Here is a 23,980-nt window from a genome sequence, read left to right as displayed (position 1 = left end):
CATAGCCATCAGACAACTTCTGAAATCCATCTGATATCTATATCACAAGCCCAATAGCATGTTAAATGAGATCATTCACTTCAATCATAAACAGACACATTTCTATACACCATATAAACTGACTAATTGCACTGCTTTACAAGTAACCACAGATTTATTCAACATCACAAACCTGATGGTCCACTGCTCTGTTGGTGTCTCACTCTCAGCCTCTACGTCCCCCTCAGCCTCTCCATCTGTCTCACTTTCCTGCTCTACTATGCCCTCACTCTCCCAATGGACAAGTCTTCCTGCTCTCTTGCTCTCTCCACACCTGAACCCTCTGGCTCTGTCTGACTTTCTGCCTTGTCTTTTCTTTGGAAGAAGGACATTATGTCCTTTTTTCTCTTCATGTTGGTGAGAACTATAGAGCAAAAGCAATGGGGACCAAGCTTATTAATTCATTTACTGAAAATAACTGACTTGCTAGGTAGCTAGCTTTCATGTCTAACATTTTAACGTTACAATGCGTTTACTGAGTGTGGTTTAAGTAAAAGCACTCAGCACCATGTGTTTTTGATCAAATATTATATTGCCATACATTTTCGATGCCTGACTGTTAGAATTAGCTAAAAAACTAAACCAAAAACAATGCAAACGAATACATAGCCCAGGATTCAAGCCAATTCATTAATTCACAAAGAAGGTAACAAACGGCCAGGTTAACATTAGCTGATCTAACGTTACACTTCTGTAATGCATTTAATAGTTAACTATGTTACAAATACAACATATTAAACATTTTGCTCAACTCTCTTCATTTCCTTCTTCTTGCTTGAACGATATTATTCGCGCCGAATTTCTTTCAACTTCTGAATTGAAAAAAACTTGCAGATCCATGTGGTACGACCTTCTTCTTGTTCTTTTTCTTCAGTGGGATTTATTGGCGGTTGGCATCCAACGTTATGGTGCATTACCGCCACCTACTGTACTGGAGTGTGGGCCAGCGACAGGGAGAAACTAAATCCTACCTGCCAGCCCCGTTGCCCTTAAAAAAGATAACAAAATATTTGAGACTATATCTAATGACGTTCTACTCAATATACCCTTTAAACTAATTTCCTGTATCCCCTTCTCCCTCATACTAGATCTCATCCTCTCTCTTTCCCTCTGACACTGCCCACACCGTAGCAATACATGCTCCATGGTCTCTGTTTCCTGACAATAATCACACTTTCCTGTTGGATGCTTTCCTATCACATTTCATGTCTTATTCCACTGGCTGTGTCCCACCTTTAATCTTGTAAAAATAGCCTCCTCTCTTCTGTTCCTTCCTGCCGTCCTCCCCTCCCCGACTTTCCTCTGTACTTGAAATAAATGCCTTCCCTTATTATCTCTATTCCACTGCTCCTGCCATCTCTGCACCATCACTGTATATATCAGTATTTTTGCCTCTGCCTTGCTCATTAACACTGCATATGAATCTGAGCAAAAAACGACTCTGTCTTGTTTGACTTCCTCCACCCACTGCAAGGCCAACAGTATAGCCATCAGCGCTGCCGGATAAACAGCCAGATGATCTGTAATACGTTTCCTGACTTCCACCCCACGTTCCTGCACTACAAATGCTGACCCAGTACATCGTGTCCTTGGATCTTTTGAACCATCTGTGTAAATGGCCACAAAATCCTGATACACAGTTTCCAGACGTCTCTTAAGGAAATCAGCTGGATCAACACCCTTCCTATTGTCGTGTATTGAGATTATGACGTTGTTAAATGTTTTTAAGTGGAACTGAAAGAATGTTGATTTTAGTATCAAGAGGGAATGTTTTAGTGTAACGTCACATACAACAGACAGGAAGTGTGTTGTAGACAGGGGAGACTGGTGATTGGCCAGAAGAGGGAGCATCTTTTTGCATTGTTTATAAGTAGGGGGAAAAACGAAGGAGAAGGCAGAACGGCCATTGCAATCTGGGACGCCGTTCTCCAGACACCGCGGGTCTGTAACTTATGCTGTAACCTTGTGATATTAATAAAAGCCTCTAATCATTGTGCAGCATAAGCGGACTCTTTGTTGACAGCAATAATTGCCACCATTCACCCGATACGACACTATCTTTCTGTAGTCTCTCCAACACTTCTAGATCAACTACTGGAGGTGGGAGTAGCCATGGTGGATTTACAGGAATAACTACCGTTGGACTAAACTCCCTTCCATACAGTCCCATCTCCTTCGCCTGGGTATTACCCACCCACCCAAAGCTTGTGTTCTGTCTTCGCTCATGTTCCCAGCATGCCTGTAAAATCCCTTTCGCAGGATGAGACACCCCATGTCCTTGTAGGTTGACCCAATAATTCATTGCCAGCTGCTGTCTCCTAATCTGCAATGGCATATCCCCCATCTCCACCTGTAATGCAGCCACTGGGGACGTCCGAAACGCCCCACTACACATTCAGAGTCCTTGCCCCTGTATGACATCTATCCTTTCCAGTAAGGTCCGGGCTGCCAAACCATATGCTATACTGCCATAGTCTATTACAGATCGGATCAATGCCATGTGGTACGATACTGTTATGTTCCGCCTAAAGGAGTCCCACTAGAAAATGTGTTGGGTTACTTTAGTGTTTCACTTTGCCACTGTCTAATAATTATTTCAGACTCCGCATTTACGGGGGCCACAAGGGGGCAAACGTACAAAATCAGCAGGGGATCAAATACTTTTTCCCCTCACTGTATAATACAGTGCTGACACCCAGTGGACACAAAACAGCAATACATGGACAGCAGAAAGCACAATTAAATGTAATTTCAAAATATATATACCCAAATTGTAATTTATAAATGCCTATGTGCTAGTATGACTGCCTTACTCTATCCCCAAATCTAAGCTTGTATTACTACTTTACTTATGATCTTTGTTGTCATTGTGTCTTTATAACATACTGTATATTCAAGTAGCCTAGGCCTATTGCATGCTGAAATACTTCTATGCTAGATCTGCGCTATATATCCTATATATATTTGGTGGTGATTTCTAGACATGTGGTGTGACTGTGAGGTATAGCTCCCCAAAGAATCACAATTGATGAATTACCATATTCTGGAAGTCTTCCAACTTCAAATGGCTATTCAAATGTAAAGACTCTGTTTGGGTCTTTGAATGAGCCATGAAAAATGCATGCACTATAAAGGCCTCAGTAATTGAGCTTCCACCTCCATCTCAGAGCTAACCTGTCCTGTCAGGATGTCAATAACTATATCACTCCATATGATACAGCAGCCTGTAGCCCTCTCTATAGGCCTAAGTGAATGGCTACACCTTAAACTAGTTAGCCTACTAACATGCAAAACTGAGCACAACGCAGACCCCAACAATTTGATGCCATGATACCTGGAGCCCCAGTCACATATAAACCTATGGAAGAAAAAAAAGTTGACTCTATGCACACTCAGGGTCTTGTAGTAGGCCTAACAATGATTGTATAATAGCGGCCACAAACTCACCCACTGGGCCCCATTGGCATAGCCTCCTCAGCTGCCATGCACCACTTCCTCTGTAGGCGGCACCGTTGTACAACAATATTGTTCGATTTGTGCAAGGGGAGAGGAGAATTAAAACAACTGAGGCGGGGTCTCGCGAAAGGATTGCGTATCCTACATATATTGTTGGAAAGCAGTCCGAGTCTCTTCCACCTAGTTTTTAAAGGGCGGGGGAGAATTTGGGTGTTGCCTATTTGCGTCGACCTCGACAAAGAGTCTAGCGGCTAAAAACATCGGATTATTTTCATTCAACAACCGCCTGGCCTAGTGTCTCTTGCCGGTCACCTCACCACCGAAAGGGATCTGAAAACTTCAACCATGGGAGTCGAAGGCTGCACTAAATGTATCAAATACTTGCTTTTCTTCTTCAACTTCATCTTCTGGGTGAGATTTATTTCTTGTAATATACGCTTTTAAATGGCCAAGCATTTGGTTGTTTATCTGTAGGGGCAGTAACCTCCCCCTCTTCCCGCTGAAAAGAGTTACGTCTTTTATTTTGTATTTTTCGTTGTTGCCAAATAGGTATACGATCTGGGGAACCCAAATAGGCCTGTAGATTCCGATGTAGTAGGCTTATTTATATGCCATTTTCAGTCGATAATTTATTATTATATATTATTATATATTGTTTATTTTTATATTTTTATTCAAATAAAATAAAAATAGCTGTTTTGTTTTTGAATAGGCCTAGACTTGTAGCCTATGCTGCCATATGGCGATATGGGGTGCGTTTATTTATCGGGAATAGCCGTACAAGAGCAGCCATATTCTATTGACCGCATGCGGAACAGACCGTTACGATATGTGAAGATTGAAATGATGTTGCCAACTAAAATAATGATAGAAATAATAACCGAGTGCAGAATATGATTGACCAGAATATGATTGTGCAGGAACTAAGAACATAGTGTGTATTCCGGTGCATAGATTGTGGTCCGATATCGATTACAGATCCCATTTCAGTCATTGTTTAGATTGGAATACCTCGATGTTGTCCCTAAGTAATCTCATACATACACCCCTAATTTCCAGGTGTGTTTTTGCCTCCAATGAACTTGATTACGTTCGGGACTTTTTTAAATGTTTTATAAAAGAGGCCTTTTAATCGTGAAGTTGTGTAAATCCCCTGAAATGACTTTGCCCCTGTGATTCATTGGGGAAGTTTTGTGATGGTGGAAGAATCATTGGGGTGGATGGAAACTTTGGCTAAAATACCACAAACATTTAGGCTAACTTTGCAAAAGCCAACAGATTGTCACACCATCCTTAGTGGAAGTGAAATGTTCCTTAGTCATTTTATGTCCCTATGTGAACCATTCACTTTTTTAAATTAGTCTATTACAACATGTTATATCCAAATGTATAGATATAGTCTTAAACATATAGATATAGTCAGCAGACAGATATATTCTTCTGTCTTAAGATGTATATTTTTATTATAGGGATATGTTATTCATGATTGATGATAAGGCGGAAGTATTCTTAAGAGCGTGAGTAGAACCGCAACAATCAGAAAGAAATGTATTGGTAGACCTCCGGATGATTGTTGTAAATATATCCCCAAGGCTACTTTAGGTGACCCCAGGTTAGGTGAGGGCACTGCACTTGAGAAATTATTGACTGTGCCAAGACCCGCACTTGTGCATGTGGGTTGTCAATGTGGGAGTAAAATACATTGTGAGTCTTGGCTCAGTCATGAAGAAGGTTGGGAAGGATCAGTTGTATTAGGGGCTGGGGTGTGGCATAGCAGTCATCTGTGGAGACTGAGATCTACTCATTTTAAGATTCATGATTGCATGGATTGATGTGTCAGGGTCTTGCTTGCTCAATGACCATATCCATTAGACTGGAAATGTATATAATCCATTCCAGGATAATGAATCCCAAGGCTGTCATTGTAAATATTTTTCTGATTAGGGGTTGCTGCCCTTGCCATTTTGCATATGTTGAACAGGTGGCAAATCACATCAAGAACAAGCAGAAAAAATAAAGAAAGATCTAGCTAATTACCTTTAGTTTGAACACATCCTTTCACATGAAAACATTTCAATCACTTTGTTCATTCCTGTGGATTGCCTCTTGAGCCAGGACAACAAGTCATTGAGATATATCAAATACAATTCCGATTTAAACAATGCCAGGCAATGTCGTCTTCTACACCCACATTCTAAGGACAAGACTCATGGGCCTCTCAGAACATAAATCAGAGTCTAACTGTAAGTCGCTCTGGATAAGAGCGTCTGCTAAATGACTAAAATGTAAAATGTAAAAAATGTTGAGTGGAAAGGGGCCAGTGGCTGACCCGTGGTTTACAAGAACTGTGGCTTCTGCATTTGAGCCATCCCCACCACCAGCAGCAGCGCGCCAAGCATTCTACATCCCCCTGCACACAAGGCATGTGGCAGAAATAGCCCTCTCACTAGAAAAAACTAGTAAAAAGAGCTGAGGTGCTAGGGAGGTAACGTGGTATGTTATCTTGTCCCAGACAGATAGCAGCAAGACATGTAGTGCTGTACTATCAGGATACAGTCATAATACAGCAAAGGGGAAACACACAGTGGGGTACTGGCACTGAGGTATACTATGTTGTGGTTGCCAGTCATAGTATAGGAAGAGCATGTACTGTATATCCTTGCACAGAGAAGTGACACATTCAACTCTCGAACTCTGTGAACATGCTGAAAATGCTCATTCTTAGGCAAGAGTTGATGGAAGTACGAAGTGAGATAAGCAGTTTGTGATGTGTACTTGAAGATCGTAGCTGTTTTGGTGTATTGTTATTTTTTTTCTGTGAATTTGACTTTTTAGCTAGCATGGAAATGATATGTTTAAGTTCACCTGATAGGGTTAATATATTGATATGGTTGGTTGGTCTCCCAGAGATTTTCACAAGACTCACTTGCTAGTCACATGGTTGGCCTCGTACCACTTTGATAATATGAATAATAATGGATTGGATTTGCATTCACACCTGTGTCGTATCATTGTAATTACTATAGTAACAATATTGTATAAACATTTAGTTACCTAATAATTATGTTAGTGGATAGTGACTGTTGTCTGTGGTGACATCTTTTTTGTAGCCTATAAAGCCAACTCTAAGTAGATCTGGACTTGATCAGTACATGGATGGGAGGAGGCCATGGAAAGAAACACTGTACTTGGGATAGAACTATGGAATACTTTCCAAACAGTTTAACATCCTACAGTGGAATCTTGCCGCAGCAACCACACAGAGAATAAAACACAGTGAAATATCTCTGTTGCCCTCATAGGGCTTTGGTGTCCTGGTAGGAAAAGGAGTCCAAAGTTCCCTTCTTCAATGAGACCCCCTAGCGTGGAAGCAAACTAATGACTGTGCACTGACAAATGCAACCTCCCTTATTTTACCCATGCTGCCACCTGTCTCTGCAGGTTGCTCCCAGGCCAGCCTATTGGAAAGGCAAAGGAAAAGAGATGTGAGGGATGACTTATTGAGGGAGGGAGGGAGGGTTGGGTAGGTGGAGGGAAGGAAGGAGGGAGGGGAGTCATAATGTGTCTACAGTAGACATCAGAGCGGCCCTTTGCCAATACTGGGAACATCAACAGCTGACAGGGGTGAGGGAAGACTCCTGAAAGAGGAGGGTGGCAATAAAGCTGCAGAGAACTGGCATGCCTTCCCAGTCACTGGACTTCATTTCTCCCCACTGCTCTTATTCATAGTTTTTCCCCTAGCAACAGTAAGGAATTTGTATGCAACTTTATATATTATGGGACCATTAGGCCTCAATATAGAATTTGGAAATAATTATGGACTCTTTCCATTTGTGAAAAAAAAAAGTTTATAAGAAGCTTATATTAAACATTGTATGATACAGTACAGTATCATATTAATGTAATTTATGTACACTATACTGTGTCTCGGGGGCCTGTGTCTGTCTCAAATACTAGACACAGTATATTCATGTCCAAATTACAGAAATCCCAAAAGAGACGACTGTGCAGACGTCTCTCTTGGCTCCTCCAGAATGCAACCGTTCAGGGGCCTCACCCTTTGGCAGGCTGCAGTGTTGATCTGGTTGCCAGGCAGCAGCGAGCCTCAGCAGTGGAATGGACCTTGCTGAGGGAGATGTGGAGGAGAGAAGAGCAGAGAGGCTGGGTAGGGGAGGCTATTTTCAGTCAGAATGTCTGATAGTCTCCATGAACTTAAGACTCAACCAGAGGGACCATGATTATTATACAGCTAAATAAGGTTAAGTCTAAACATATTCCTGCTGTGAAGATATGGCGCAGTGGTCTAAGGCACTGCATCGCAGTGCTAGCTGTGCCACTAGAGATCCTGGTTCAAATCCAGGCTCTGTCGTAGCCGGCCGCGACCGGGAGACCCATGGGGCGGCGCACAATTGGACCAGCGTCGTCCAGGGTAGGGGAGGGAATGGCCGGCAGGGATGTAGCTCAGTTGGTAGAGCATGGCGTTTGCAACGCCAAGGTTGTGGGTTCGATTCCCATGGGGGGCCAGTATAAAAAATAATCTATGCACTCACTAACTGTAAATCGCTCTGGATAAGAGCGTCTGCTAAATGACTAAAATGTAAAAATATATTACATTTCACTAACCTAATAAACCTTTTGGATTTTACCAACTGCAGGGCAGAGGTACAGTAGCAGCTTGTAGAGACACTGACTCCAGGTACAGGAAGCCTTAGTGAAAGCTCTCTTCATCTGAAGCATTACAGCCACCACCCCACCATCAGAGAAGGTGGAATGGTCTCTGTAGAATGTGATCTCTTCAAGTGTTCTGTGTTGTTATGCAGCTGTTAGCAGATGTGGCTGTGCTGTTATAGCATAAGTAAGGGCAGGGGCTAAGAGGACACTGGGGTTGTGGGTGGGTGGCCAGGGCCTCCTTTGTCCTCCACTTGTCTGGACATTCCTTAGCCAGAGCTGTGCTGCCTGTGTTTGTTGGGACTGCGGCAGAACCGGTGCTGTGTAGATTAATTACCTAAGCACCAACACTCCCCTTCCTAATAACAACCGTAAAGATCTGTCAACACCAATCCACTCCTGGCGAACCCCAGCTGCTATACTGCTGAATAGAAACAAAAATTAATGCAGAAATGACTCTTTGAATAAGGCTTCACTTTCCCCACCTCGTCTCTCCTTCTATGTTCAGCTCTGTGCTGTTTCTGGAGAGGTACTAGACGGGGCCAAGAAGACCCCCATTTTCAGAGCCAAAATGGAGGCTATGGTAGAAAACACTCTTCACTGTTCATCCAAATTCAGGGAGAAACCAGACACTGCTGAAATAGAAACCTGGGCTGAATAAAGTTCAGTCAGTTTAGGTAAAGTGGAGTCACAGGGATTCCACCATTGACCCCTACTTTGGCAGGGAGGTTAGGCAGAGTCACTGTTGCTTTAGAGAAGAAAGTGGTGGAAGTGACAATGTTCAGTCTGCAAAGAACATGAACAACACTGAAGTTCTATTTGCTACACCTAACAAAAGAAGGTTTCAAAGCGAAGTTTGCAAGCTAAATTAATTATGGTTATTCTATGTGAGTGCATGTGTCTAACCCTTCCAATTTTCTCATTCTCTCTCTTCTGTCCAGCTCGCAGGAGGTGTGGTCCTGGGCGTGGCACTATGGCTTCGACATGACGGCCACACCAGCAGCCTGCTAGAGTTGAAGTTTGACGGCCAACAAGCACCAACCACCTTCTTAAACAGTAAGTACTTTAACACTCTCCCTCCTTGTCTACATACTATACTGTAGCATGCATTTAACATGGTGAATATGTGTGTTATAAACATTTATTGATGTGCCATAAACATGGTGTTGTGAGCTGGGTTCTCTCTATTTGACACCTTGTCCATTGTGTAGTTGTACTCCTCTGGAGTGCTCAGGGACAAGGTTAAGCAGAACAAACAGTATGCTCCACTGATCCCTCAGGGTCTTCTAAAATGGCAGATTCTACTTCTCTACCAGTATGGTCAAAGTGTGACAAACGTAATGGGAGTTCCTTTAGAGTAACTTAAAGATTCAAATTATGACTGTTTAATTAAAGGATTCAAAATAGTGATTATTTTGATCTCTGTCAAAATCACTTACTCTCAAAGACAGGGCAATGTGATTATTATTATTTTAAATCAAAACTGTGATATCCCCAGGGGTGTGGCTTCGTTTTGGAAAAATGAATGCCATCAGTGAGGAATTCTAAATTCCCTCAGTTAACCTTTTAATGAAGGGGTTTACAGAATGAAAAGTCCCCTGTATTATCAGGAAGAATGTAGCCTATGTTGCTCAGATGTTGAGCGAGAAACACGTTTTCCCAGAGAGCAGTGCAATGTTTATCCAATATCTTTGTTTAGACAACTACTACCCACACATACACAAGTCTTATTCTGAAACTGGAAGTATCTACCAAACATTTACAGGGATAGTACCGTAAGGTATTTTGGTAGTTTTGTTTAGTACAAGTACTGTTACAGTAGTATTGGGTTTATACCTCAGAATTTCTTGATTGTGGCAGCCCACTATGTATGTATGCTGGACTGAGGTTGCCAGGGATTTTTCCATTGCACTAAAAAGGGAGATCCCTTCTGGTAAACTTATTATTCTTAGTTAGCAGCTGGGTGTTATGGGCCATGACCAAGTGTTCTATAGCTGAGGTCTTTATTTCTGTCTGACATAGGTAATTGGTAACAACTGGACAAACAGCACCCTAAACAAGGGTCACAGCACTCTAACCCCAATTGTTCAAGTGTCACAACAGACAAGCTATAATAAACATTCCCCGACACCACCGCATCATCACCTCATCATCACCACATCCTGCATTAGTCATACCCATGTAACATTATGGGTGGAATTCAAATAGAAGTAGCCATAGCCGTGTTTATGCTGTATCTCTGTTGAGAAACTGTTGCTGGGCGTACACAAATTTTTTATTCTGAAAACTTTAAACTTAATTTTTAGCCTAAATAAAGGCTTGGACATGTTTTCCTGTTTTGGAGGCTTGGCCAATTCTCCAGAGAGTCTCAACTGTCTGTTTTTCTGACCATGACAATGATTCCACACACCAAGTGCATCAGATTTTCAGTTTCAGTATTATGTAAACTTTGATATTCTCCAGTCTCACCCCCCCACTACTCCTTGTCTCTCACTAGGCCTCTTTCTCTCTCTGGGTCCTCTTCCCTCCCTGTTCTTAAAGGAATCTTGGCATAATGCTGACCATGATTATATTTCCAACCTAATGGAAATCCTGTGGCTCTTAGAAACCAAGTTCTGTAACAGGCATTTCTTTAAAACAACAGGAAAGGGAGCAATTGATTGTTGTCATCACATTCTCTCTTTCCTAAGGTTATGACATAAAATCAGTCAAACCACTTTTTCTAAGTCATTGTTGTGATTAAAACAATGATACGCACAGCGTTGTGTCCACACCCTTTTGTAGAGTTTGTGCATTTTTACACAAGGTTAATTGTTTTTGTTTTATAAGAGACAAAAGCTCTCCATTTTATGACTGTGGCCATTCACCTGTCATGATTAACCAGAGGTTATTAACACAGACGTTAGCAGGCTAATCTTTTATCTTACTCAAGTGATGACTGTAAGTCGCTTTGGATAAAAGCGTCTGCTAAATGGCATATTATTATTATTATTATTATTATATCTAACTGTATAATGTATGCCATTATAATCCATGACAATCATCTACAAGATTGTACATTCCCTGTCATAACAAGGCATAGCTTCAAATGTAAGACAAACTTCAAATCTTTGAATGTGACGGTCTCAACAATTAAGCAATTCCAGTAAAGTGAAAACTCATTAAAATATCCCGGAATAGTCTGTTAGAGGGGGGCATTACCCCACTGACTTTGTGCTTGAATTTAAAAGTGTTTATGGGATTCTTCTTGTGGGAAGTGCAAGTGTGTGAAGTGATTGTAAGTAGTACAATATTGCTAGTGGAAGTGAGACTAGTAGGTCGCTCACACTCATTATCAGCATCCATTTTGTGTGTTTCTCACAGTCCCAGAGACTGTGGATGTGTCCCAAATCAAATCAAATTTTATTGGCCACATGCGCCGAATACAACAGGTGCAGGCATTACAGTGAAATGCTTACTTACAACCCTTAACCAACAGTGCATTTATTTTTAATAAAAAAGTAAAATAAAACAACAACAAAAAAGTGTTGAGAAAAAAAGAGCAGAAGTAAAATAAAATAACAGTAGGGAGGCTATATATACAGGGGGGTACCGGTGCAGAGTCAATGTGCGGGGGCACCGGCTAGTTGAGGTAGTTGGTAGGTAAATGGCACCATACTCCCTACATAGTGCACTACTTTTGGTCAGGGCCCATAAGTAATTCCCTATAAAAGGAATAGGGTGCCATTTGGGACATAGCCTGTGAAGTTGTAATAGAAGGGATGGTGATGGGAAGTTCCACTGTAATGGCCTGGGCAGGCCTTGACCCATGACCTCATGGGGCTCCATGGACACAGCCCCCTTTGTCCCAGGCCAGTGGGTGGCCATCGATGGCCGGGTTGACAGCTGAAGGGGCTGCTCAGCCATGATAGCAATACCTGCTGTGGCAAAGGTGGGCAAACTTTTTGTCTCGAGGGCCACATTGGTATTTCGAAATTCAACAGAGTGCCGTACAGATTAGATTTCTTTACCGATTTGTTTGTCAAAATTAATTTGCGGCCCAGAACAAGGGCAGTTATTTGAAAATATATAGGCCCATTATAATTTCTATATACACTACCAGTCAAAAGTTTTAGAACACATATTCAGTCAAGGGTTTTTCTTTATCTTTAATGTTTTCTACATTGTAGAATAATAGTGAAGACATCAAAACTATGAAATAACACATATGGAATCATGTAGTAACCAAACAAGTGTTAAACATATCAAAATATATTTTATATTTGAGATTCTTCAAATACCCAACCTTTACCTTGATGACAGCTTTGCTCACTCTTGGCATTCAATTAACAGGTGTGCCTTGTTAAAAGTTAATTTGTGGAATTTATTTCCTTCTTGTTTAACACTTTTTTGGTTACTAGTTTTAATGTCTTCACTATTATTCTACAATGTAGAAAATAGTAAAAAATAAAGAAAAACCCTTGAATGAGTAGGTGTTCTAAAACATTTGACCGGTAGTGTATATGTATATATATATATTGCTCCCTTTTTCTCCCCAATTTCGATCTTGTCTCATCGCTGCAACTCCCCAACAGGCTCGGGAGGCGAATGTTGAGTTATGCATCCTCCGAAACCACGCTTCTTAACACCCACCTGCTTAACCCGGAAGCCAGCCGCACCAATGTGTCGGAGGAAACACCGTTCACCTGACTACTGAGGTCAGCCTGCAGGCGTCTGGCCCGCCACAAGGAGTCGCTAGAGCGCGATGAGCCAAGTAAAGTCCCCCTGGCCAAACCCTCCCCTAACCCGGATGACGCTGGGCCAATTGTGCGCCGCCCTATGGGACTCCCGATCACGGCCGGTTGTGATACAGCCCGGGATTGAACCCGGGTCTGTTGTGACGCCTCTAGCACTGTGATGCAGTGCCTTAGACCGCTGCCCCACCCGGGAGGCCCCAATTTCTATATATTTTCTATCTAGACGTTCAAGAGTGGCCTGATTGAATGGGCTGTAGTTTGCCCACCTCTGTGCTAGGGGATATCATGAGGCTATTGATCTGCTTTGTGGGAGTAGCAGTAGGAAGTACTGCGGCCTTGCTACTGTAGAACTGCATCTTGATATTGGACATATATTGTAGAAATGTTATACATTGGAAAATAAGTAAGGACTCACTAAGGATTTTTCATCATGCTTGTCATAGCTTGGTAATTGGTGATATTGTATTGGTTGATTCATTGGAACTTTTGAAATAGTAGCTCTGTGTTCTGAAACCACCTTGCCCAGCTAGTGATTGGGAAAGTTAAGGGAGTTGTCAGAGTGAGAACAGATCCAATGTATGATGTTTGCTAGTTTGAACGATTCTGGTCCAAAGTGTAAATGTTTTATGAGACAAAGTCTGGTTATGTTCAGATGGAACTGGGTGCCTCACCACAACACACAGCACTGTATTGCTGAGAGCAAAAACCTCTGTTGCAAGCACAGGAAGTCACAGAGGAACCCAGCCTCATAGGAAAAGACAAACATAGACATTGCCTTTGACATATAACCACATTACCAAAATAACCAACATTTCCTTACATTACACAATCAAACACAAAAATGTATGCACGCATGACTGTAAGTCGCTTTGGATAAAAGCGTCTGCTAAATGGCATATTATTATTATTATTAAACCATATTGCGGGACAGAGAACGAGAGCGGATCATAAATTTAAATAAGTGTGAATACATTTTACATGAACTACAACCAATAAAACCACAGTTACATTTCATGTAATTTTGCCAGGACTTGGGTGGTACTCAGGTTCCTCTCGTGCGTTGTGAGGTTGGACAGAGGAAAGAGGTAAGAGGTTAATTCTACTGGCCCATTTAAATACTCTCAGTGAGAGTAAACCCCCGGTACTATGTCCACTTTTCTCCTGATAGATTCCAGTAAAGGCCCACCCATGAGGGGAGAAGATGCCAGAAGATGTTTATTAGCGCCACCCCTGTCCCAGGAGTCTAAATGTACACTCCCACTCATACCTCTCCCTACCACTTCCTCTAGATAATGTCCTTAGGTAGAGATATTATAGAACAGTAATGGAGCCTGGATGGTTTATGCAATACTGAGCTGCTTCCAGAGTCCGGACTCGGCGTGTCTCAAAAAGCTGGCGATCCACTAAATGACCCCCAGACTCCTCTGTCATGTTCAGGTCTCGTATGGCATCACTCACACTTCACTGTCAGATACTGTGTAGTTGACCGTGGGTGTGTTCACACTTCACTGTCAGATACTGTGTAGTTGGCCGTGGGTGTGTTCACACTTCACTGTCAGATACTGTGTAGTTGGCCGTGGGTGTGTTCACACTTCACTGTCAGATACTGTGTAGTTGGCCGTGGTTGTGTTCACACTTCACTGTCAGTTACTGTGTAGTTGGCCGTGGTTGTGTGACTTGGTTAAGGTTACTAACATCAGCGAGGGATTTGCTCTGCTACTCAGGGGCTCAAACTTGTCAGCCCTTTTGTATACTCCACATGAAATTCCTTCCTTGTGAGGTCAACTTCCTTCATAAATGTCCTCTCTCTACCCTCAACTTTCACAAGCTGCAATGTTCCAATTCTGCATTCAGTGTTGGCTTCATGAATAATCTTCCTTGTTATCAGTCATTCATTCTATCATTCATGAATGCAGGTCAGAAAGGTAAACAGATATAAGGAAGGAGGTCAAATGGAGTAAAGGGGGAAGTGAACTTGCAGTAGAGGAAACTACAGCCATTTAGCCTTGATTAGGCTAAAGAAGCACAAGGTCCATGCAGATCTAATAAACAGTAGCCAAATGGAGCACAATCCATCCTCAGGGGATTTCCAATGTTGTTTTGGATGTTTTCAGGGCATTATTTTAACATTTCTTCTCTCCAGCCACTTCAAAGTTGATTAAGAGAAACCAAGGGACTGTGGTTGTTTTTCAGTAACTGGGTTTGTATGTCCTTCAACAATTTACTCGCTTGTTTAAAACATGCAAAAACAAATGGAACAGGAGAGGGACTTTAACGTACACACAGCACAAAAAAACGTAATACTCACAGCCTGCCCGTTACATAAAGCATGGTCCTTGTTGCATTTTTTCTAAACGAAAGGAAAAAAATCCTCACCAGTCTCCCCCTCTCCTCCCTCATACTGCCCCACCCTCTTCTTGAGAAAGTTTCCCCTCTAGCCCGTTACTTTCCACTGAAGTTCAGCTTTGTCCCCATCTGTTTGTGTTTAACGTCTGTGTTACACTGTCTCTCCCTCCTCCTCTTCAGCTCTGTCTACCTCTCTCTGTCCTTTCTTTTCTCTCCCTCCTTCCTTTGTTTTAATTGTCACTCCTCTCTCCGATATCCTTCTTGGTTTGCCTCTCTCCACCTCCCTACCACTCTCTCTATCCTCATCTCAATCCTCTTGTTTTTCTCTTGCTCTGTTCATCTCTCTCTCTTTCTCTGGTATCCTCCTCCTCTCTTTTCTCTCTCTTCTCTTTTCTATTTCTTTCCCTCATGCCTATACCTTCTCCTTCTGTGATAGGCCCCACACAGCACATCTCTCTCTCCTGGCCCATAGACTGGGCACTGTAGCAGCGTGGTGTGGAGAACCTGATGTCATAGACTGCACTGGTTCCAGAGCTGGTGTTGGACCTTATGTTTCCCCTCACTCAAGGGTCTATCCCCCCTGGCTCAGAGCCAGCTGCCTGCCCCGGGATTTGATGAGACTAACAGCTGCATTACCGTTCACAGGCATGCACACGCACACCTTTTCTGGATAGTACTGGACTATCCAGTACCACAGTGCTGTATCAGTTTTCATGTACACAGCCTGGTACAGCCTCTACATGTTTTTCCATAGCCAAAGACACATTTCAAATAGTGACATAAGCAGTGGCATTTCGGTTTGTACGAGGTAGCGGAACAGTACGGTAATTCACATCACACCCGTACCTATTAAGTTTAGAATGTAGTCTGTGGCATGTTGAATTCAATTTCAACTTAAAAACACAATTGTTGGTAACTGGCCTATGTAGTGTACATTGGAATCTAACTCCAAGGTTAGGCTATAGTGTTTATTACACATAAAGAAAGTGTATCCTCCAGAGAAACCGATAATAGTTTGAATAAAACAACTGAAACACAATGAGGTCAGGATTCATCCTTTTTCTAGATGACCTGGGTGTGGTCAGCACTTCTCCCTGTGTTTCTCATATCATTTCCGTACAAGCAATGACCGGTGATGACGCAGTGGAAATCCATTGTACTGTATATCCTTGGTCGTGCACCCAAGAACAATGTATGTGTTTCAAATAAACAGAAGTTCCATTTGAAGCATCTTGTATTCTCTATCTTTACCTGAAGGATTTAACACATACAGTACTTGACAAAGTGCAGTTTTCAGAATGTTCTTCCGTTGCCTATAAAAAGGGTTTCAAAAGGGTTCTTCGGCCATCCCTACAGGAGAACCCCTTTTGGGTTCCATGTAGAACCCTCTGTGGAAAAGGTTCAACATGGAACCCAAAAGGGTTCTACCCGGAACCAAAAGGGTTCTTCAAAGGGTTCCCCTATGGGGACAGCCGAAGAACCCTTTTAGGTTCAAGATAGCACCTTTTTGTCTAAGAGTGTAGGTCACCATTCATCCACTGTGAGTGAGGTCAGAGTAGAAGGTTACATCAGGGGCTCTGATGTTTGGAACCTCCTGATTAATCAACCAGCAGAAATACTATTTACCTCAGATCAAAGTCTACAGTATTTCACATATTTGTGTTATTATACACATTATTTGTGTTCTAACATACATTGTTTGGTAATAATAAAAACATCTAGTTTGGTTGAAATGCCCTTTTTTTCCCAATGGAAAGACTTTGTAGGCTCTGTTCAATCTAGTGGTATCCAATGATGTCATATGGTAGCAACCATGTTCTCACTAGTACACAAGTGGGCAGGACGGATGATTTAAACGTTGGTCATAAGAAAACTAGACAGCTACCGTGTGTCATCATTGCCACCGCTTCACATAGGAAAAATGTTGGTTTGCTGCTCACCACAGGAAGCACCTGGGTCACAAAGATACAAATGTTGGTTTGCTGCTCACCACAGAAAGCACCTGGGTCACAAAGATACAAATGTTGAGTTTCCTCTGAGGCTGCTTGGATTACCTAACTGAGGCCTCCAGTCTAGTCTGCTATTTTAACCAACCAGTTGACTCTCAGAGCAACATTTTTTGAACTTGTATACAGACAAAAACTAAGATAAAATTAAAGGAAATAAATTGTTGATAACGCATAGATTGGTCAAATGCAGGAACGGATGGATATACTGTAGCTCAAACAAGTGGTGAAAGGAAGGAAGGAAGGAAGGAAGGAAGGAAGGAAGGAAGGAAGGAAGGAAGGAAGGAAGGAAGGAAGAGAGAGAGAGAGAGAGAGAGAGAGAAGGGTGTGATACTGCATCGACCCACTGCTAAACATGCCGGTCATGCCCCTGTTTTATTCCGATGATGTCATGGTAAGGGATGGCTGAGCAGCACTCGTAAAAAGCTCCCCATCCGTGATTCAATTCCCCCCGCCGCACAGCCACAATCAAGGAAATTGAAGGAGCACTTGGTCAGCCTCCAAGCCATCGATTTCTAAATGAGCCAGGCGAGCAGGCAGGAGAGAGGTGCTGTCCTGGCCGTCTATGTCCCTTCAGTGGAATAGGAGGGGATGGGGGATGGGAGGACATACAGGACCAGAGGATGAGAATCCAATAAGCTTTGCGATTACATTATGCAGGACAAAATAACATTAACCCAAATCGTGACCAGGCCCCTCCCTGTATCTATCAAGGACTGAGTAGAGGGATGGAATGGGAGTGTAGTCTGTGGGGCGTGGGTGGAGGTCTTAAGGATGATGGATGGGGAGAGGGAGAGATAAAACAAATCCTCATATGAGACAGTGGCATTCAGTACCCCTACTAAAAGCCCAGTATAGTGTCTCAAGCAAGACAAAGGATGTGTTTTTACCCAAGTTGGTTTATCAAAATTGGTACCGTAATACTTTGCATAAAGCCCCCATGAATCTAATTTATCTGAGACATATAAAGGTTGAAGAAAGGGAAAGAGGGCCTGTAAACTAAAGCATAAATAAATATATTTCTTGAGCTAAAAATGAACATATCATCTGTGGTTAGTGAGCAATTTCAACCCCGGTCTGCATTCACTGTTCAGCCGATAAATGGGTACCACACAGATTCACCACACAGCTCACCTCACACCAGCCCTATCTTCTCTGAGCTACTGTCCCGTCAAAACTTCAGGGCTGTCGTCACGGAAATGGCAGTGAACATTCATGTTAAGTGCCTTGGGAAGCAGTGGCTCAGGCAACTGTTGCTCTGGACCACAGGAACACTTCTGCAGTGTGGGGGGGCATGCTAAAGTTTAATAATGAGGTCACATGAAGAGAGGGGAAGAAAGACGAATGGTGGGTCAGAACAAAAGATAATGAAAACTGCCCATCTAATATCACCTAAACCCCCTGATTGACACTCAGTGTGAGGCGCTAGGCATTATATGGCCTTATGCCTAGTTGGACTATTTCTAAGAGCAGGTTTTATGATTGAATTTATGGGTGAAATCAGTCCTGCACACCAAGGTCAGTAGAGCTACCCTGGGTTTCCATGGTTACCATGCTAGCCCTGTCTGAGGGTCTGATAGATGAAAACAAGGCATGATGGGAGGGGCTAATGAATTCTGACCACACCAAGGAGCTGTAAAAACAAAACATTGCACTACCTGGCGAGAGGCGACTTTGATATATTGTAAACCTGTCAACTGAAAACAAAATATCCTTCCCCACTCCTGCATTCTCCACAATTCTTATGCCATATGTTCTTCATAAGAATAACATTTATCTACAATATGTGGATGCTTCTTGACATGAGACGTGAATGCTTATTGCATTGGATTGTGAGCCAAGCACCTTGTGTTTATAACTGCAAAGTTCCCATATTTAGGCAGAAGAAGAACATGCTAAACCAGGGGTGTCAAACTCATGTTAGCTCAGGGGCCACATGGAGGAAAATCTATTCCCAAGTGGGCCGGACCGGAAAAATCATGGTATATATAACTTAAAAACAACAACTTCAGATTGTTTTCTTTGTTTTAATACGATCAACATACAACATAAAGCTGGAGCCTGAGGACAGTGTGTCCAAAATAGTACAAGCACAACATCACTATTAATCATAAAACACGTCAAGTTTATTTGAAAATTCTAAAGAAAAAGAACACACAAACACACAATGCCTCAGTGATTAACAGAACTGTTTCACAGATCACAGAACTATATCAGGGTGTCATTTCTCAGGCAGAAATGTAGATAAAAATAATGAAATCCTGTTCCCCAAACAAGTGCAAGAACCACAGAGTCAAGAATAGGTTAAATATACAAATAAAATAAAATCAATTAAAAACAATAGCACATCAACATAAAAACATATAAACATAAAGCTGGAGCCTGAGGACAGTGTCCAAAAGCACAACATCACTATTAATCATAAAACACCTCAAGTTATTTGAAAGTTCTGAGGACAAAGAACACACAAACACACAATGTCTCAGTGATTAACAGAACTGTTTCACAGATCACAGAACTATATCAGGGTGTCATTTCTCAGGCAGAAATGTAGATAAAAATAATGAAATCCTGTTCCCCAAACAAGTGCAAGAACCACTGAGTCAAGAATAGGTTAAATATACAAATAAAATAAAATATATTAAAAACAATAGCACATCAACATAAAAACATAAATCTGAAAACGTTGCTCAAACTCCCGTAACAGTCCCGTTATTTTATCTTTGAACCGCTTCATGTCTGCCACATGTTGGGTCGCGCACACATTTTTCAGACAGGGGAAGTGAGCTGCATCACCACCGGCAAGTTGCGTCTCCCACAATGACAGCTTCAACTTGAAAGAACATATGCTGTCATAATACTGCGTGACAACTTTGTTGCGCCCTTGCAGCTGTTTGTTCAAGTTATTCAGGTGCTCTGCACCATCTGTAGCCAGGCTGACAGCGCGGGACCAGTCCACGCCGACCCTGTCCAGCGCGCCGACGAGTGCGGTAAAAATATCAGCTGCTGTCGTTGTATCTGTCATCGGCACCAACTCCACGAACTCCTCGGTGACGGTCAATGTGTCATCAACTCCGCGGATGAAAATGGCCAGTTGTGCAACATCTGTAATGTCCGTGCTTTCATCAATTGCAACCGAAAACGCAATAAATGACTTTACTTTTTGCTTCAACTGGCTGTCCAAATCCACTGAAAGATCGGAAATCCTATCTGCAACTGTGTTTCTTGTCAGGCTGATATTTGCAAAAGCCTGCCGCTTTTCAGGGCACACAATCTCCGCTGCCTTCATCATGCATGTTTTTACAAATTCACCCTCACTAAATGGTTTTGAAGCCACTGCGATTTCATTAGCAATGAGGTGGTCCTCTGTAGCTCAGCTGGTAGAGCACGGCGCTTGTAACGCCAAGGTAGTGGGTTCGATCCCCGGGACCACCCATACACAAAAATGTATGCACGCATGACTGTAAGTCGCTTTGGATAAAAGCGTCTGCTAAATGGCATATTATTATTATTATTATTATTAGGTAGCTAGCTTTCACTGCAGCGTCACTGATGTCTCGGCTGTGAGTAAACACAGACTGCTGTTTCTTCAGACCCGCCAACAGTTCATTCACCTTCTCTCATCTCCGCTGTCCTTGAAAGTTGTCATATTTGTCGGCATGAAGACTCACATAGTGGCGACGAAGGTTATATTCTTTCAGCACTGCAACATGCTCTGAACACACCAAACATACAGCTTTCCCATTCAAATCCATGAATAAATAGGGTGACCATTTTTCTTGGAACACTCTGCACTCTGCGTCCACTTTTCTCTTTTTTGACAGAGACATATTGGGGCAATGAGGGTGCCAAAGCACATAATGTTAAAAGTAGAAGCCGTAATAAATATTGCGGGCAAAACAAAGTAGCTCATTGGCTGCACGTGCTTGACCTACTTGCTCTGCCCCGGTATAAACAGTTTGCTTGCTTAACACAATTGCTATTGCGCCATCCAGTGGACGCAATTGGAACAGCAGTTTATTTTATTGAAAAATTGCAGCGCATTTTTATACTTTACAATATTATTATTATATATATATTTTTTATCATCTCGCGGGCCGGATTAAACCCGTTTGCGGGCCTGATCCGGCCCGCGGGCCGGACGTTTGACACCCCTGTGCTAAACCAAATAAATAACACAAACTCATGCCACCTGGTGGTAGTTAAGATGATTGCACTCATCACAAAGGTGTAGACACACTAGCAATGTTCTGCAGAATATTGACTATTGACCCAGTTGTCTTTGTTTATTCTCTCTCCCTCTCTATTTTAGGTGTTCACATCCTGATCGCTGTTGGCGCGGTGATGATGGTTGTCGGGTTCCTCGGCTGCTATGGTGCCATTCAGGAGTCTCAGTGTCTTCTTGGAACAGTGAGTCATACAGAACACCATGCAGCAAAGAGTCACTTGTATGTGGTCTAGCCAGCCCATTCCCAGCTATCCCCTAAATTGGCCACTGAATGAATGTCTTTGTTTTCCTCCAGTTCTTTGCCTGCTTGGTGATCCTGTTCGCTTGTGAGGTGGCAGCTGGAATCTTTGGATTCATGCACAAAGATTCGGTGAGGACACATACTAACTCTGATCTTACACACAGAAACACATTGCACACATACACACACAAAAACAAAATGTATGTTTAAACACACAGCGTAGCATACAGTACAACACGATAGAGTTAAAAGCCATTTGATAATGTGATAGTGTAGCTCTAATGTGATCATGACAAAGTCACTGAGGGGGAATAACTACATTCAGTTATCACCTTCAGAGTTCCATATCTGTCATACTCTGACCAGACACATCCTGTCCTTTTGGTTGCAGATTTCCAAAGAGCTGATTACCTTCTACGACAATGTGTATGACAACTCTCTAGCAAACACTTTAACAGACCAGGACAAGAAACAGGCTGCCGCTGCTGTGCTGAAGGTCTTCCATGAGACAGTAAGTCAAGCTAAAACTAAAAGCATAACTGTCCCAAACTCGCTTGTAAGCTGATTTCAAACACACGGCAAAGTTAATCTCATATCAACATCCAAACACAGAAAGACACATCTCACTAATACAACTCCACTAACACGTGCCTTTTTATTTTAGTTGGATTGCTGTGGTAGGGGCATCAGCAACCCGTTCACTACGTTATTCACCCAAGGTTTGACAGACATCTGCCCCAAGACAGTCTCCGCTTCCACTTCAGTAAGTACTCTAAGGCCAACTATGAGGACAATACATAATGTTGGTTATACAGTACATAAACCACAAGGTACAAGTTCGACTGAAGTGTGTTATTTTGTTTGTTTTGACAGGACTGTCATGTGAAAATCAAGGAGCTCTTTAATGAGAAAGTTTACCTGATTGGTATCGCTGCCCTGATAGTTGCTATTATTATGGTGAGTATCATGAAAGAGAGAATGTAGCTTGTGTGGAAGTGTAGCTCATAGAAGATATGGGATCCTTGGCCTCTCTTTAAAGAGACCCATAATGCCCCTCTCTATGAAGAGACCCATAATGCCCCTCTCATGTCTTTGTTCTCTCTCCTGTCAGATCTTTGAGATGACCTTTAGCATGGTCCTGTGCTGTGGGATCCGCAACAGCCCGGTGTACTAAAGTCCAGGGGGAAGGAGCAAGGGCTAGTGACCTCTGGAGACACTAGCCAATGACTGAAGGAAAATATTTATCTTCCTTTATTTGGTTTTTATAGCCTGTCACTTCCTCAAATAGTTGCTTGCCAATTTTGTCAGTTGTACAAGATAAAAAATGCATCTTCTCACACAGTTTTTGATAATACAGTACCAACTATTCTTGTCAGTCACAGATAGCTGTTCAATATTTTGACTAATGTTAGTCTGTACAAAATGTTGAGGTTTACATTGGCATAGCATTTACACACACACACACACGCACACACACACACACACACACACACACACACACGAGTACAGATGCTGGAATTATTTTGTGTTAATTGTGAAGTATTTCTACTTTGCTGGAGTCCAAAACATTGTATTCTGTTGGTTTATCAATCTCTTTTCAAATGAATATGTATAAACTGTATATATTTGCAGTGCTTTATGACTGTCAAGCATGGATATTGTATTGAATCCCTTCTCCCCAGAATTTTCTGCACTAACTGCTTGTCTGCCTGAGTTTTCTCCAGAGAGAACAACCACTAAGAAACAGTGAATGGATACTATTGATTTTACTATCCCGTTTAAAACCAAGATAATAGAGGTGATAGTTTCCCTGTGCTTTTATAACAACTAGCAATCTACGCCATAAAGAGACCCCCATGCCTCCAAGCCTTATGAGTGGAATGTCCCATCCTTCCCAACAACACCTTGTTCCTGTAAAACTACATTGAATGTCCTGTCCTTAACCTATTGCTGTGTACTATGCATACCTACAGAAATCTCACCTCTTTGGGTCCTGGGCTGGCGCAGCGTGTCAAACGCACTGCACTGCAGTGCTGAGGCGCCACTACAGCCTGGGGTTCGATCCCAGACTGTCACAACCGGCCGGGACTGGGAGCCCTATAAGACGACGCATAATTGGCCCAGTGCCGTCCGGGGTAGGGGGAAGGTTTGGCTGGTGGGGGCTTTCCTTGGCTCATCGTGCTCTAACAACTCCTTGTGAACGGTCCGGGCGCCTGCAAGCTGACTACAGTCATCAGTCGAACAGCGTTTCCTCCGACAC

General features: G+C 42.5%; 1 protein-coding gene across 1 annotated transcript; it reads left to right on the top strand.

Moving 5' to 3' along the window:
- Positions 1-3,587: 3,587 nt before the first annotated feature.
- Positions 3,588-23,457, top strand: LOC121572315 (CD81 antigen-like). The gene is made up of 8 exons (XM_041884383.2): positions 3,588-3,906; positions 9,105-9,219; positions 21,564-21,661; positions 21,775-21,849; positions 22,112-22,231; positions 22,385-22,483; positions 22,594-22,677; positions 22,832-23,457. Exons 1-8 carry the CDS (start codon positions 3,841-3,843, stop codon positions 22,892-22,894), a joined length of 720 nt encoding a protein of 239 aa, XP_041740317.1. The 5' UTR covers positions 3,588-3,840; the 3' UTR covers positions 22,895-23,457.
- Positions 23,458-23,980: the final 523 nt, after the last annotated feature.

Source organism: Coregonus clupeaformis, chromosome 8 (genome assembly GCF_020615455.1).
Source record: "Coregonus clupeaformis isolate EN_2021a chromosome 8, ASM2061545v1, whole genome shotgun sequence".
Classification (NCBI taxonomy): domain Eukaryota; kingdom Metazoa; phylum Chordata; class Actinopteri; order Salmoniformes; family Salmonidae; genus Coregonus; species Coregonus clupeaformis.
This window is presented reverse-complemented; position numbering and strand designations above follow the sequence as displayed.